General features: G+C 36.4%; 1 protein-coding gene across 8 annotated transcripts; it reads right to left on the reverse strand.

Annotated features, from left to right (window-relative positions):
* LOC105037905 (prohibitin-1, mitochondrial) lies at positions 1 to 7,785 on the reverse strand. 8 transcript variants are annotated; one of them, XM_010913535.4, is made up of 6 exons: positions 7,629 to 7,785; positions 7,308 to 7,525; positions 4,200 to 4,316; positions 1,269 to 1,439; positions 933 to 1,145; positions 1 to 400 (listed from the first exon to the last, which is right to left on the reverse strand). In XM_010913535.4, the coding sequence occupies exons 2-6, from the start codon at positions 7,476 to 7,478 to the stop codon at positions 200 to 202; spliced, it is 873 nt and encodes a 290-aa protein (XP_010911837.1). In that variant the 5' UTR covers positions 7,479 to 7,525; positions 7,629 to 7,785; the 3' UTR covers positions 1 to 199. The 8 variants fall into 8 exon arrangements, with proteins under 8 accessions (XP_010911837.1, XP_010911839.1, XP_010911838.1 ...); XM_010913537.4 differs by having other exon boundaries at positions 7,308 to 7,512; positions 7,629 to 7,772; XM_010913536.4 differs by having other exon boundaries at positions 7,308 to 7,533; positions 7,629 to 7,772.
* Between the last annotated feature and the right edge of the window lie 6,675 nt (positions 7,786 to 14,460).

Genomic DNA, 14,460 nt, shown 5'->3' on the forward strand with positions numbered 1-14,460 from the left:
TAATGAGGAAACATTTCGAGACAATTTGTTTGATGAGGACTGATGCAAATTTTCCTCTAGCAAAAGTTAAAATTCCACTTGTATGACAGAAGCTCAAGTTTTCAATCAAAAAATAAAGAACTGATGAAACTCCCCCAATTATCATCACCGTTTCAATTTGAAGTTTCCTTCTCCTACCATAGGCGAGAATCAGACTATTTCACTTCTTCAGTTTGGTTGGGCTGTCCACATTCATTTCTTGAAGGTTCAGCAAGAGATCATTGGAATTTAAGAACACTCGGTTGGATGAATTTGCGATTGTCTGAGCTATTTCCCTTGCAGCTTCAATCTGCCTTAAGGCAAGAAATGCAGGGTTACTTGCAATAGCTTGACCTATAAGCTGGGCACTCTTAGCCTCACCCTGTCAGTAAAAGAGATGAGAATGATCATGATTCTGAGGAGCAATCTGCACATATAGTTGTTTTATTAAAAATATACTGAAGGATGTCTCTTTCATTGATGGCCCTTCTATCCTCTAGATGTTGCAAAGATGAAACAACTTTCTTTAGGGCTGCTGTTATCACATATGCAGCATATTCCCCATTGCAAGTAATTGGAAGGGCCATAGCTATCAAAAGAAAATTACAGTTTACATTCTTTTTGCATTATTTAACTGAGGAAACAAAAGCTCATTTTCAAATGACCAGAAAATATTGGTCAAAATTTTCTAAAATCTCAGGTTAGGCCCCATAACGAGATAAAATAAATGGTCTTTTGACTAAAATTGCAAGTGATCTATCGATGGGTTGTGGGGCATTACAGAAGGTGTAGGCTAAGTTTCGTCTTCCATGAATAACCATTTTAATGCAATCATGTGGATGCAAGACAAACATCCCAACATGACCAAGGTTCTTACAAGAACTGCAAGGAATCACTTGACTCAGTTTACTCACCTGGGCTCTGATAATAGCACTTCTCTTGTCTTGCTCTGCTTTTTCAACAATGAACTTAGCACGCTCAGCTTCTTGTGCAGCCACCTGTTTGGCTTCAATCGCACTAGTAAATTCTTTCCCAAAGCTCAAGCTCGTAATGGACACATCATCCAATGCAATATTAAAGTTTCTAGCCCTCTCTGTCAGTATCTTCCGTATCTCCCTACTTACAGCCTACAACGGCAATCACATTCATCAGCTTCTATCCATGATTTTCCTACTTATTTTCTAAAGTACAATACAAGACATATTAGAATATGGGAGAATAATATCGAAGAGATTTTTGCTAGAGAACACCTCTCTTTGTGTGATCAGCTGGCTAGCATTGTACTGTGCTACCACAGCCTTCAAAGTTTCATGAATAATTGAAGGCAGAACCCTCTCATTATAGTTCTCCCCCAAGGTTCGATAGATTGTTGGTAGCTGGTCTGGTAGGGGTCTTGTAAGAACCCGAAGCCCGATTTTCACCTAAGAAATTATAAAAGCTTCAAAGTTCCAAATTATCATGGCAGATATATTGATGAAGATAAGGAGAGACAAATTGATCATGGCAAAGTCTAGTAGTGGAATATCAACATATGCAGACGCGAGAAAACAACAGCACACAACTTAAAAATGATTACTGAAACCACAATAGACAAATCAAGTCAGACTCGGGCAAGCTCAACCATGGTTAGGTCAAATCATTAGATGCTGCCATCATTGATTATATCAATACAGAATAACAACAACAGAATTGCTGATCTAATAAAAAATAGCAAAGTCTAGAGTCAATAACAGGTAGTAATCTTATCAAATCAAAAAGAATAGGGTAACAAGAGGAAAAACAAAACCACCACCCTGGGATATGTGATGCACTCATGATTAAAGTGAAAAATTGTAGATAACCAGCTAGCACAGAAAAGTAATTTAGACTGCTTCCTTTCATTTCTAATACTAAGTTCTCCTTTGTGAAAAGTATAAATAGTAGTTTCTACTAAGATACGCAAGGAATAGCAGTGTTGTTCTTTTTTGCCACTTTAAAGAACACTTGATGTGATTTATTATGACAAATCTGTGGTTAAATCTCATCTCATCAGCATGTCAAGACATATATAGTACATGCTAGGTTAAAGGCAAGCTCCGTAACCAATTGTTGGAAACAAAACCTACATGCTTTGTTTTCAAGAGTCTATTAAGCTGACATAACAAGCAATAGCAGGCATAGTTATGGACCATATATACCATACTGGATGGTTTATAAATCATTGAATCATGCACGTGCATGCAATAGACTGATAAAGCTTATGAGAGGGACCTTTTAATTGTAACCATATATATCATGTTGTTTTCCTGTTAGCTTCATGACATTGTTACCACCTCCAATTGCTTCACATTACATAGTGTTTGAGGATATACATCTAGTGGGAAGACCAGGGCATAAGAGGCCTTTGTCTCAGCATGTGTTACTAACTCCCTCGCCCATTCTCAGCCTAGACAATGCATGGGCTAACATTTTCAACCCAAGCTTGGGCCCAAGTGCTTGCATCTCAATGTGTTGCATTGCTGTTTCTTAGTCTCAATTGTCAGCTCACTAGAAATTTGGGATTCATTTTCCAACTTAGAATCAAATGGGAACCTGGAAAACAAACTAATGTTGCATATTTGTAGTAGAAGAGAATCAGAGATAACTAATGACTTTGGCCTATGAGTTGGATCATTAAAAAAATAATCAGTATTTGATAAGAGACATGCATGCATGCATGCTAGCTACAATCAATACAAAGTTGTAGAAATTATTTAGTTATGCCCATGAAAGATAATAAAACAAGAAGAAGGGTTGAAAAAATAGTGCAAGAAGTAATGGCAACCTCTTGCCGACCACTTCCATGATGGCTATTGGTGATTGTTGGTTAACAGGTTTATTTTTTGGGTCAAGAACAAGCCAACCCTTTATGGAGAATCAAATGAATCCACATGGACATTTGCCCTAAAGGGGATGGTAGACTCAAGCCACCATAGGTAATCCTTGTAATTCAGCCATTTAGATGTATCAGAAAGATCACCTTTAAAATTTACAGTTAGCCAGTTTCAGTTGACACCATTTCCTACACGTTTTGAAGTTTGCGAACGATGAGTAAGAATCTCCACAACACAGTTTCCGTACAAACAAAAATTTTACAGTGAACAATTTCAATTCACACCATTTCTTACACATTTTGAAGTTTGTACAGGATGAGTAAGAATCCCCACAACACAGTTTCCATGCAAACAATGTACCCCTGACCTGTCACAAGAGCACTAGTCAATATAAAGCATTATTGCAGGCAACAATGGTAGAAAAAAACAATAACCAAAATCCCTATGTCCAGCTTATTTCTTCCCCCTTAACTCTCAACAGAATCACACCTATCCATCAAAGCATCTCAGGTCCTTCAATTTTCACCTTGTATGCTAAAATGGCATCGCATTACCGAAGCACGTAGGTCAAGAAAAAGGAGCGTAGTCTCACTTGATGTTATCTCTTTCTCTGATTTGAGTTTAGATAAGAAAGAAGGAAAATGGCCTTTTGCGGAATATCTTTCTTATTTAATTTGTAGTAAAGTTTAGAATTTTTCCATGTGGAGTCACCAAATATGTGTCTAATTCCACCATAACCTCCCACAATTTTTTTTAAATTTTATTAAAATAAAGGCACGAAGAGTAGGCCCCATGGAGAAATCAAAGCCATCTGAATTGCCCCCCGCATGCATGACACATGCTCAATGCTATCATGGTAATCCATGCCTCTCACATGCATGGGGCATGCCAGCATCTAGTCTCTCTTTAACCAAAAAGACAACCACATATAAAAACAAATGGTTGCTGACTTGCTTCCATAATTTCTGAACATCAACAATAGATCGTGATGTGACCATGGCTGCTTTTGAAATTTTTGGATAGACATATGGTTGCACTGTAGAATGACCAAATAACATAATGGCATCACAGAAGGCAAAATTATAATATCCAATAACCACAAAATAGCCAAAACAATAACCATCAAGCATTAACAGAACTAGCCAAATGAGCTACTTGATGATTCCTAAGCCTAGATTGTCAAGTTGTTCCTGTAACACATTCCATGAATAGAAATAGAAACTAATGGATGATGTTTGTCTAATACATGTTGTCCACATAAGGATAAATTTAATACCTATACTTTACATATTCTTGTCATAACAGTACATTAATAAGTGAAAAACACACCATTTGAAGATCACGACTCCCAGAAGTACTCTCCACAAGATGGGGGCGAGCACGAACATCATATATGATAGGTCTTTCAAACCAAGGGATCATCAAATGTGTTCCCTCAGGATAAACCTGCAAACAAGCTACATGTAGATAGGTTATGAAGAAAATACCTTGCCGTACTGATAAGTAAAATACATAATTACATATACATAAAAATGTTTCAAAATAAATGCAGAAGGAAAGTACACTCCAACTTCCTTTCTCATTGATATATCTAAATACTGTTCAACTTACATATATGCCAAAAAGGTGTCCAAAAAATATATATAACCTAAAAAGGAAGACCCACCATCTCCCTAAAATTTATGCAATAATCCCCAATCTCAATTGTCGTTTTGCTTCTCCCCCTTTCCTACCATAATCCCAAATCTTGTATTAAGGATTTCAATGTCACATGATAATCCAAATGGCAGTAGTTTTTTTTTTTAACTTCAGTCCACCTTTTCAACTATTCAGAAACAGCCGAGTTTAATTATTTCTCCTCACCACCTCCTCTTATTAAATCCTCATGTAGAAAATATTTAGGGTAGTACTGCATGTAAACCTCAGAAGAAGAATGAGGTACTGAAGAATGGATTGGTGGTCATAAAAACTAAACGGGATAAAAATTTTAAGAAAAACAAGGAGATGGGCTTAAAGACATTTTGCTCTATCTTCTGTCCAGGAACTATGATCGCAGTAGACCCCAAAATACTCATCAAACTAACAGAAAGAAATGATCACCTTATACAAGGCCTGAGGAAACCATTAGCACTGTAAGTAGTATCCATTTGCAAGATGAATGCAACTATATTGACAATGTTTCTTTATGGGATCCCTAGTGCTGTCCAAAACTCCTTTTTGCAGTCTTTCTGGAGTGTTAATGCTCTGTCACATGGCCACAATATGACATGGAATGACAATCAGCTCTTCAAACAAATTTAGCTGGGCTTGCATCATCGTCAAGTGCAGACACTTGAAACAAGATATGAAGTGTCTTGTTAAAATATATGCCATTACACATTATTTATGCTGTCAATCATTCATAGTACCAAACATAAAAATACGAAGATCCCTGACACTTGACACTTTTAATGAAATACCCAAACCTTTCATAATAAAATATATTGTAGATTAATTGCCTTCACACGATGCAAGATAGATAATTTTAGATATGCCTGTCCAGTTCAAACTAGAAAAAAGTAATTAAAAAAAAAAAAGAAAAGAGAGGGATTAGAGGTAGTTTACAAGAAAATTTTCTCCAACCAAGAACAGTTTCAGCAGCCTCTGTCATTACCCTTGTTGAAGGAGGCATTATCCAACCACCATAAGAGATGTTTCCATGTCCACATTCAAAAGATTCTGATAACAATAATTAGAATATCAAAATGACAGCTTCTAACTGAAACAGCGAGGCCAGACTTCCTTCCTAAAGGTTATTCCAACGAACCTTAATGCTGGAATATTGATAACCAAACATCATTCACAAACAAATACAAGTAACGCTTTCCTTCCTTCTAGAAACATTTTTAACAAAAAAAGAGGTGCTTGAAGATAACTTGGCAAATTTTTGACAAAGCAAAGACTAGGTACCAAACATCATGAGAAATGTCACATGTCACGCAGATCCATGTATTTGTATAACTGGAAGAAGGGAGCTCAAATAATAATGCCAACTCTCCAATCCACTGATAATTCATCACCCTTGTTTTATTACCCTCTTCACAAATTTCTTCCGTATGCGAATCCACCCACTTTAAGATACAGAGATACAAATTGTGCTTGCTGCCATTAGAGACCAATAACCAACAATTCCCTCTGCATAAACCTAGAGTCAGTGACTGTGATGCCATACGCCTCATTTTGCCTCAAAGGTAATTCATAATTCACATTGGCGAAACATACACTATTCAGGAAAAAAAGGGGGGAAAATACTTTACCTCTGATAAAAAAAGATGCACATCCAACATCTCAATATGGTAAATCTTTTTGCACTTAATTTCCTGCTTTTAAACTTTACCATAAGTATCATCTTCAAATCATAGATCAAAATTTTACCTCACATAAACATAAATGCAGATTCTTATAATACATCATATTCTTGGAATCTAGAAGATTCGGAATATGTCGATTCATCGATCACACATTATTCATCATGGATCAGTTTGACTCTTGATGCTTTTATTCTTTTAGAAACATAATGAAAATCCACATCATTAATTTCGAATATATGTTCATCACAAACATCTACACTAAATATCAACCAAACTTTTCAAATATTTATGGGTTCCCACAATGTTAAGAAGAAAAAAAATTGGCTCTTGATTTAGCACTTCCAAGAAGGTCCATATGGTAAGACATATAAAAACTATGCAATAGCCACTTCTTAACAACAATCCAATTTCATAAGCACAGGCCAATTACACTATGTAACTTTGAGTGATCTATCGATATTTGTAATTAATGCAAATATAACTTGCATCATATTTTGTAGCTCCCTGGAATTAGTGTAAGTTAAAATACCCATTTGATTCCTAAACTGTCAAAGGACATACAAATGGAAATTTAGAATAGAGAACCCAACCTATTGCCCGCAATCTGCATAAATATAACATGGTGACAGTTCACTAGGCCTTGAAACAAAGATGACTTCGAGTTAGTAAACTACCAAATTTAGTAATTGATGGAGCAAAAGTACATTCAGTACATACTTTTGCTGGAACCCTAAAACTCGCAACACGAATGCAAAATATTTTCTGGGTAAAAAGCCGGGCATGAAATGTAACTCACTTCCAAAAAAAAAAAAAAATCCAACAACAACAGCTCCATTATGCCGTCAGTTTAAACAATACACATTTAACGAAACAAATGTAAAATAAACGCATTTTAAAGAATGAAAAACATAAAAGAGGAAACAACAGATATAACTCGCATGAACTTCTTCGAGAATCGAACAGTCAGAAAAAGAATCCAAACATATGTGGAAAGAGACTATTAAGCATCAAAGATTAGAATGTTAGACTGCAAAAAAAAGGAGAGAGGGAGAGAGAGATCATTTCTTTTCTAATCAAGCTTCCAGACCTTTTCCTTGATGCCCTGGATGCGGTTGAAGACGATGGCCCGGTGGCCACCATCGACGTTGTAGAGACTATTGAGAGCACCGTAGACGGCGGCACCGCCGAGGAGCACCACCTTCACCAGCGTCCCCGCCCCGGAGCCGGGACTCGGCACCTTGACGTTCTTAAAGTTCATCTCTACCTCTCTCTCTCCCCCTCCTCCTCCTCTCCTTCAGATAAACCCTAAAACCCTCGTGAGAAACGCAAAACAACACTACAATTCAGACCAAAATGGAGGTCGAAATCTTTCGCGAGAGGAGAAAGGTGGAAGACGAGGGATTCTTACTGGGAGGTGAGGCGATCGCGCGGCGGAGGGCTTTGGGCCTTCCTGGAGGAGTCTTCTAACCTAGGGTTTTACGAGGGTTTAGTGTGAGCCGGGAGCTGGCTCAGTCGATCGCTCGCGCTCTCTGTGACATTTTTTTATTGCTTATTTTTTATTTTGTTTGAGTATTCAATGGCGATGACCTGTCTTGGGGAAGGGGAAACGGGATATGATGACTCGTGGCCGTCTGATTCAACGATGGATGAGAGCATGTTTGATTGGATGGTCATGATGCGCTAGTGTATGAAATATTTTAGAGCTGGCTAAGGGAGCAGAAGGAGAACTCCGAGACATGGTGTCACGACATTGTGCGGAAGCTCGCCGGGTGTAGCGGATCTTCCCGCACCGTGGTATCATCGGGGCCCCTCGCATGGAGGCATCGGTGGATTATCTGAAGGAGGGTAGAGGAATGATCAGGAGGCGGATCTGGCAATTACCAGCTGCTGCATCATCCATCATATTTGGTCCCCAAAGAATGCATCCTGCTTTTAAAAATATTTATTTATTTATTTATTTTATACAAATAGATGTTCATACTATTTTAATATAAATATATTTTAAAATAAAATTAAAAATAAAATATATAAACATATTTGATCACGTTGTCGGATCAAATTATCGATATGCTCAACCACACGAGAAGTGATGTTGTTAAGAATATCTGACTTCTTCAAAATCAATATTGATGGTCGAGTCTTGGATAGCACAGGACACATATAGATAGTTGCATTACGGTACTCTTTATAGAGTCGAGAGAAATAGGCCACTGTTCACTTTATCCTCGAGGCCTCTAAAGCAATCCTATTCACTTTATCTTCAAGGCCTCTAAAGTAATCCTAAACAGGGACTCCGGTATGGTTGTCAATTGACTCTTAAAGCAGCAGATCTATATAGAGGATTGACATCCCATTATGAGGGATATGAGAAAGACGATAGACACTCTATACTTCTCCGAGTCCATTAATGTTTGCAACAAAGTGAATAGTACAGTAAAGTGGGTTGCTTCTCATATTTCCAGAGACTCTGGGCTTAGTTTTTTTGGAATGTAACCCAAAGTGTGCCTACCAAGTTGAAAGACTTGTTGTATGCAAACACTAGGGGTTGTATTTATTCTAGGGTGGTGTGGTCAAGTGATCTCACTAGAAGCACAAAAAAAAAAGAAAAAAAGAAAAGGATTATAGATCACGGCTCAATTCATTAAAAGATACGAAGATTGGCAAAATATAGACCCAGCAAGCATACGAACAAGGGTTGCATCTTTCATGCGAAAGAAGGATTCATTTTCTTTTGCATGAATCCACCATTGGATCTAATCACTTTAAGATTTATACAAATGGATGAATGAAAAAATTTAAAGTGCTTTCAGACCTATACAAAATACGATCCAACAATTGATATTGTGAAAGTAGATCAATCATTCTTTCATATGAAATATACAACCAAAACCCCAAGTACAATCGATCTTATTGTGTTTGGCGCCAATCCTTAACTACCACATTTTCAAGTGATTTGAGCTATAATCACTCGTGCTGATCGATGATAGCATTCTACTATATATGGCTACCATGCACGGCGTATATAACATAAGCAAACTAACTTTACCAATTGTTCGAGTATTTATTATTCTTTATAAATCTTATAGTCTAATATGCAAGCTTTGTCTGTGTTCCATAACAAATATGAATAGTCTTGGCCAATATAAATGAAGATTTAGCACAATAACATCCGCAAAACCAGATGCATGGCATGTGGACCATGAAGTTAGCCTTAGCATGTATTTCAATTTTCAAGCATAGCATGTATTTCAATTTTCAACCAACTTTTTGCCATTTACTTATTATATGATCAGGTCATTTGGGTTATATATATATATATATATATATATATATATATATATATATATATATATATATATATATATATATATATATATATTTCAAATAGTGCTACAAGATCCAAAATTTTACCATTTAAAAGAAGCCATATTTATTCCCCAAGACAATATCGCCACTGATAAATCAAGTTTCAACCTAAGTAGCAAAGTTTTGTAGAATCTGCTTCTCATTAACCTGATATTAATATATAATTTATTTTTTGGAGATAATAAAATAACAACTCTTTGCTTTATAGTTGCTTCAATTCTGATGAGATATCATACTGATTTATCCTGGATCTCAATGAGACAACTATAGACACTCCATTTGTTATCAGCCACTTTCAATATTCGATTCCTAAGACTTCTCGCTCTTCAATGCATACAAAAACATACTTACACTCCTTCCTCTCCCGCACCATCTCTTCCTCTTGTTTTCCCTCTCCCCCAGCTTTTGGCACTTAGGCAAATTAGATCTAGAGAGTCATTCTCTTCGAGGTCGGTCGGTCTGCCTGACGACCAGATCTAATCTCCCTTGTCTCTCTTTCTCTCTATCTTCTATCTCCCCCTGCCTCTCTCTCACACACACAACCATGCAACTCCCTTTGCCCCTCTTCATTAATTTGTACAGAATAGACATGTCCATTAGCTTCAGTTCCAACAACATCAAGTCTAATAGTATTTAGCTTTACTTTTGAATTCATAAACCCTACCTCCCAATTCATCAACTCCACAAGTGCCCTTCTACCTCGCAACTTTCTGCTTATCCCTCGCTTTCAGATATTCTTTATCATTTATCATGACTCATCTTCGTTCAAACTATTCTCCGCTTCACTTGGCTCCATTGACATATAGTTGAGATCATTATGTTCATCATTATTGGATAAAAAATTAAATATTATATCAAGGACTATCAATAGTAGACCTCTTACTAATCACAAATGTTGCAACCTAACTATTTACACTATTTTTACCCATAAATTTCACAAACCACAACTCCATATCAATCTCCTTGCTTCTAACTATTTTTTTATTCTTGAAGTTCCGAACAGTCACAGCTTCTACGTACATCATTATAATCCCATATTAAAGTGAAATAGGTACCATTTTCATCACTTAACTATCATACCTAACTTTTCTAACACCCCCACTTACATTTATATATAGACCTCTATATCATATTCTCAATACCTCTCAATATCCTAACTTTTTTACCATATCCACCAACTCAAAGTATACAATGTAATATAGATTACAACTGTCCCACATATCAACCTTCCTTTCTAGGTATGTTAGCTTTGAATACTTTTGCAAAGCATTCCTACGGCACATCTGTATATGGAATCTATCTTCCATTTTATATATACAACAAAATCACATTATTAGTAAACAATATAATATAAAATTTTTATTTTAATTATTTAATTCTAACTAAACTATTCCAAATAGTATGACTAACACATGATGTATAATACATGTAATAGTGCACAATTTTTTACCTCAAAACAATACTTAGTTGATCAAACATCCTAATAATCCCTACTTGATTATTATCCTAATGTAGCACAAAAATAAAATTATTTAAACAAACAAATAGTCAAGTCATTTGGTATTAAAAGTCCTTAGGTTTTTTTTTAAATAAATCGATGAGGGATTACTGAGAAAAAAAGGATCATCGCTCCATTGCTAAGGTGGCTATCATTGCGGCTATATTAAAACTTTCAAGGCTCTCAAATTTATAATTTTTCAATTGCAAATCTTAATCTTGCCCCTCATCTTTTTAAGTACAAAAGAAATGAAAGGCTTGCATTATACTTTCCCAAATGCAGATCTTAACTTTGACCATCACCATTTTCATCTCTAGTCTTTTCAATTTCTAATCCCCTAAATTTGTCTCATTATATCAATTTCTCTCTCTCTCTTGATCTCACAATTTCTATCTCATTCTATTTCCTGCTCCTTCTATGATAATGGAACAAAAAATTTAATATTTTTATACCTTCTTCAATATATTTTTACATCATTTCCGTCTGTTCACATCAATTAAAAAATTAGACATTGATTGATGGCAAACTAATATTATAATTTTTATAAAATACTTATATCCAATTATAAAAATTGGGATGATATATTAAAATGAAAAAAAAAAACCTTCAGTGCAAATTTTTTAAAATAATTAAGCTACAATTTAAATATTAATTTAATTATTTTATTAAATAGATGATCTAATCTGATTTATAACAAAGTGAACCAAACCAAGTCAAGCTGGTAAAAGAGGCTGGGCGTTGCCACCCATAGGCATTGACGGATTTTTTTTTTTTTTTTTAAATAAAGGTTAGCCGTAGGTCAAAGTCTCGAAGAGGCGAGAACGACGGCCGTTATATGTATATATATATATAGAGTAATAGATTAGATTAGATTTGTTACCTTTCTATAGATCCGTCTCTACCTTCGGTGCTTCCGATCCCAATCTTGAGAGAACGATGGCGAGGTCTACCGCTCAGACGGCCGCTCCGCCCACCGGATCCCTAACCGTAACCCTGGAAGAGGCGCCCTCCACTTCCTCTTCGCAGCAACGGCAGCAACCGGCCGAAACCCTGGTTCTCCAACTCCGTCGGCGCAAGAAGAAGGTAACGTGGAAGGAGGGGACGGTGGACAACGAGTTCCTCAACCGGAAGAGCTCCAAGAAGTGCTGCATCTTCCACAAGCAGAAGCCCTTCGACGAGGACGACAGCGACGACGACGACGGCTGCGGTGGCGGCGGGGGCGGAGGTCCCGCGGGGGAGGACGGGGCCGGCCCCAGTGGCTGCTGCTCCCATGGAGGGGGGCACTGATGGTGGTGATCCGTTGCTCTGCTATCGTATGTGTTCGATGCTTGCCCTTTTTTTTTTTTTTTTAATTGCGAGTGCCTAGGGTTGGAAAATGTTATGATTTTTTTCTTAATATTATTTTATTTGTGCCTGAGGTGAAAATTCTTATGGATCGCAATGATTGTCTATTTTCACCTTCTTTTCGGTTTAATTTTGGAAAAAAGTTTTGATCTTTGTTTTTTTGTTTTTTGTGAGTTTTTTTTTTTTTTTGGATTTGGATTTTGTGGCTTTGAATTTGAGGAAGGCTCGCATTGTGGCGATCTCTGCTGGTTTGTCCTAATTTTCGTTAATGAAAGTTAATTGCCTCTGAAAAGTTCAATTCGCCAGGGAATGCAATTGAATTCTTGGCTGTACAAACAATCGCACTGGATTGTCTAAAAAGGGGTTTAGGTTATCCTGTCAATGACACATTGGGGGACTTCAATTTTTGGATTCAAATTGCATTTTTGCATGTCCTGCTATTTGTTGGTTTGCCAGTTGTTGGTTGGTGCATATGAGGGACATGATTTCATGGAACAGACATGATGGCTTGAGGAATTGGCTAGGGGAAATAATTAAGTTATCAATTTTTTTTCTAATTGCCCTCGTGGCTCTACATGTTTAAGACAAGAACCATTTGATATTCAGTAACATATGAGAAAACACCTGAGTAGAAATAGAAGAACTGTTTATGTATAAAAAAAGGGCTTCCCAATGCGCGAGCTCCTGCCACTATGGGATATGGGGCTGGTCAGATGTATGCAGGCTTTCCTCTGCATATGGAGAGGTTGTTTCCATGTTTTTCAAAGTAGAGCGACCTTAGCATTGCTCAAGTCCTGCCCTTTTAAGAAGAACTGGTTATGTTAATATAAATATATTTAGTAAAAGATTTGCAATAATTCTATAGCTTGATGACATCCAAAGGTATATTTTCTTTGATTTTCTTATGAATCATTCGTAGCTAACTTTTCCTATATGAAGTTTTAATCTTTTGCCATATTTTATTGCAAAAAAGGTTAAAAAAATCTCCTAGAAAGGGGAGTTAAAAATATGTATGCAAATCAAGGGAGTGGGTGAAAGTTTTAGATCTTTATTCCTTTCTTCTAGTTAGTAGTGGTGATTGTGTTAATAGACTTTTGGATGATAGGCCAGACAAATGCACTAGAGCTTGTCATACAATATTAGGTTGGCTTTTGGTTGGACTTATTTCAATGCACTAGGCAAACAACTAAAATGCAGCTTTTCTTTATTCCCTTGCATTGTATAGGGGGGAAGTGTTTTGCAGAATTTTCATATATATATATAGAGTTATACTGGAACTTTTGTATCTTGTTCTGTATATAGCAGCTTTATGTTAAACCCTTAGGCTAGAAAATAATGTTAAAATTGGAAATCTATTTTTTCCCATATCTATTGTGTAAAGTATGATGAGCAATTGAAAACATATTATGCCGTAATTGGTTATTCCTGTCCTGGATGCGATTTTATATGCTTTGGATAATATCCAAGTAGTTTATTCAAAATTGTATGGTTTATGTGAACATGCTAGGATTCATAGAAAGCAAGACACTAGCTATATCCTATATTGGGCCTCTTTTTTTGTTTGATTAGCAATTTAGCATTGTGGAAAAAATTTACTATCAAACGACATTTTGGGTGTGGCTGCTGCAATATTGATCAAAAAGTATGTCACAAGAGATTGAGGGTGCACAAGAAACACAGCAAGTCGTTTCCTTTCATTGACTTGCTGCATCTCATTTGATGTATTATGTTTTATTTGTTGGATTACAGTGGAAGGCATGGTGCCTAATCTTTGTTCTCATCTCCCTCTTACTCCTATTGATGCTCCAAAGTCCCAACAGGACATCCAAGGAACAGCCTACATAATGGTCCCACTGCATTTGAAGATAATAAGGGCTAATATGAATTTTGTAAGCCATTTAAAAGGAGATCTGTTTACTCTTTTGCAAGTGTTATTATCATTTTAAAATATTATAATGAGGGAATTTACGGCCATTCCATCCACTCATGATGTTTGTTTTACCCTTTTCTTTCTATTTCAATTACAAATATG

The sequence above is a fragment of the Elaeis guineensis genome, chromosome 1, assembly GCF_000442705.2.
Source record: "Elaeis guineensis isolate ETL-2024a chromosome 1, EG11, whole genome shotgun sequence".
Taxonomy (NCBI): Eukaryota; Viridiplantae; Streptophyta; class Magnoliopsida; order Arecales; family Arecaceae; genus Elaeis; species Elaeis guineensis.

Excerpts from the sequence above, each read along its gene's own strand:
- LOC105037905 (XM_010913535.4), bottom strand. The coding sequence starts at position 7,478 with ATGAACTTTAAGAACGTCAAGGTGCCGAGTCCCGGCTCCGGGGCGGGG. Across the intron at positions 4,317-7,307 it reads TCCAGGGCATCAAGGAAAAG|GTTTATCCTGAGGGAACACA; the intron begins GTCTGGAAGCTT and ends GCTTGTTTGCAG. Across the intron at positions 1,146-1,268 it reads AGCTGATCACACAAAGAGAG|GCTGTAAGTAGGGAGATACG; the intron begins GTGTTCTCTAGC and ends TTGCCGTTGTAG.